The sequence below is a fragment of the Pundamilia nyererei genome, unplaced genomic scaffold (assembly GCF_000239375.1).
Source record: "Pundamilia nyererei isolate P.nyererei 1_Seehausen unplaced genomic scaffold, PunNye1.0 scaffold00050, whole genome shotgun sequence".
Classification (NCBI taxonomy): domain Eukaryota; kingdom Metazoa; phylum Chordata; class Actinopteri; order Cichliformes; family Cichlidae; genus Pundamilia; species Pundamilia nyererei.
This window is the reverse complement of record NW_005187451.1, coordinates 2,729,004-2,731,529: the sequence shown is the minus strand read 5'-3', so window position 1 is coordinate 2,731,529 and position 2,526 is coordinate 2,729,004. Positions and strand designations below refer to the sequence as shown.

General features: G+C 41.2%; 1 protein-coding gene across 1 annotated transcript in view; it reads left to right on the top strand.

Moving 5' to 3' along the window:
- The first annotated feature begins 394 nt into the window (after positions 1–394).
- The window catches only part of LOC102202580 (toll-like receptor 1), a 14,242-nt gene continuing 12,110 nt past the window's right edge, over positions 395–2,526 (top strand). Inside the window, exons 1-2 of the mRNA XM_013910857.1 lie at positions 395–452; positions 742–2,523. Of these exons, the coding sequence (XP_013766311.1) occupies positions 439–452; positions 742–2,523 (1,796 nt within the window). The 5' untranslated portion in view covers positions 395–438. The remainder of the gene's footprint in view (positions 453–741; positions 2,524–2,526) is intronic.

The following is a 2,526-nucleotide window of genomic DNA, read 5'->3' as shown; positions in this document are numbered from 1 at the left end:
TTACAAAAATATTTCAGGCTGTATTGAAGAATAAAGGGAGTCATATCAAATATGACTTTAAATATATCAAATAATGTCATGTTCATAAGAATTGTAAAAAGTCCGTTTTTGCCTTTTAAACTGTGCTTCCATATATGGTTGGACATGTTGTAATAAACTGTTGCACCCATTTTTCATTTTCCTAGCAAAATATGAGGAAATGAAATTATACTTGAGACTTTTGCATAGTATTGGAAAGACCCTCTGAGGAAATACTTTTTTCTCCTGTCAGTTGCGTAAGCTTTAGACATAACATTTGCTTTCTCAGTGGAAAGTCACGGAAAGGAACCAGAGAGAAAGAGGAATTTAAAAGAGGAAAAAGAGGAACAGTTTCTTTTAAGAGCAGGATAAAAGTACTCACAGCTCAGACCTGAACTTGTCATAGTCGAAGCTGAAGCTATGTCTCCACAAAGGTAACGTACATGTTCATCTCTGGTACATCTATTTTTCTATTTTATTGTACAGCTTTGAAACTGAATGCAATGATTTTCAGATCAGTCAAATTCTCTGTTTGATGCTGGAATCATATTCAAAATATTTTATTATGTCCGTATACTTTACTGTGAACTTTAAATGGTGTGCATTCTACTTTTATTTACATTTCAGGCGGTGCTATTTTTTGGAAACATAGTTGTGCTAAGATATTCCTGCACAGTAAATGGTCGTGTCTTTGAATGACTTCTCTTATGTTGGTGTTTTCAGCACGTCTGTGGCTGTTTTGATTGGGACCGTAGTCATCGTGTCCCTAATGAGACCGGACTGCACAGCTATTAAGGAAAATAACGAAGGATTCAAACTATGCGTCACATCAATGCGAGGTGTCAAAGACCTCTCACATCAAAACATCACCAGTGTTCCATCAAGTCTTTCCAACGAAACACAGTATTTGGACATCTCCTACAACGTCATCCAAACGCTGGAAGGAACTGAGTTTTCTGGACTATCCCAGCTTTGTTTTTTGAAAGCAGCTCACTGTGGACTTCGGGAGATTTCAGCCACAGTGTTCACCCACACACCAGCACTCAAAATTCTCAACATATCTAACAATGACTTAGCGTTCATCCCTGACATTTCCTTGAAACAGCTGAAAATTCTTGATCTGGCCAACAACCTGTATACCAGCTATGAATTACCGGCATCCTTTCAGAACTTCACAAAGCTAGACTTCCTGTCTCTGGGTAGTACAGCTGCTCTGTCAGTGAGCTACGGTGACTTTGATGCCCTGATGAATGCTTCTGTTCAGCATCTGGCTTTGGGAGCAGGAACTCACTGGCAAAAGTATGAATCTGGTTCTCTTGCAAAAATCAAGTCTCTCAAAAAACTGTCCCTATTTGCATCTTTTTGTGGAACCTTTGGGATGTTTGAGAACCTCCTTGTGGACTTGAATGTGACACAAGTAAAAATGTTGCGATTCATCTCTCTATTTCCAGACAGCTGCAATGTGAGCGACAACCCCTTTAAGAACCTGAGAACAATGCCTTTTATACAGAATCTCACCTTAGAAAACACCTGGATAAACAGCACGTTTATGGTGGTGTTCATAAAGAACGTGTGGCTTTCCCCTCTCCACGAGCTCTCATTTGTCAACATCACTTACAATGAGGATACACCAGATGGCTTTAATTTACCACCCATTAATCACACAATCAGTCTTTCCTCAGTTATCTTTAATGGTGTGAATCATTATCAATACAGATATCCCACGATAAACATGAGCTTTGAGGCCTTCTCCAGACTGACCTATTTAAAGTTCTCTGGGACTGGAATGAATATTTTACCCTGCGGAGTCATGACTGCCCTGCCATCACTGGAGATTCTTGATCTATCAGATAACCTGCTGACAGAGTCGGGCTTCTGGTGGACTCCGTGTTCAAACAGCTCTGTTTTTCCCAAACTGCGGAAGCTGTCTTTAAGCAGGAACCGCTTCAGCAGTCTTTCCTTTATCTCTCAGAAGACACATCAGATGAACTCACTAGAGTCTCTGGATCTCAGCTTCAACTCCATCCACTTGGATGGGGACTGCTATTGGCCTGCTCAGCTGACTGAGCTTAGCCTTGGAAACAACAACCTGGGCAACAGTGTCTTTGCATATCTGTCATCAGACTTTGAGAAGATTGACTTGTCAAAGACAGGAATAACGTCTATAATGCAAAAGGATCTGACTCGCTTTTCCAAGCTGACACATCTTACACTTAGCTCCAACAGCATCCAGGTTATCCCGGTAGATCTTAGTGTCCCAGCTCTGCTAAGTCTTCACATAGACCAGAATGCTATCACATCTATATCGAGAGAGGTCTTGGCAGGGCTTCCCAGGCTTCAGAAACTCAAAGTTGGAGGCAATCCGTTTGTCTGCTCGTGTGACTCCTATTGGTTCATCACTGCTTTCAACAAGTCCTTGTTAATGGACTGGCCCTTAGATTATACATGTAACACACCACTGTCATTTGCAGGTCTGCCATTGTCAGAGTACAAACCCAGTAAGCTGTC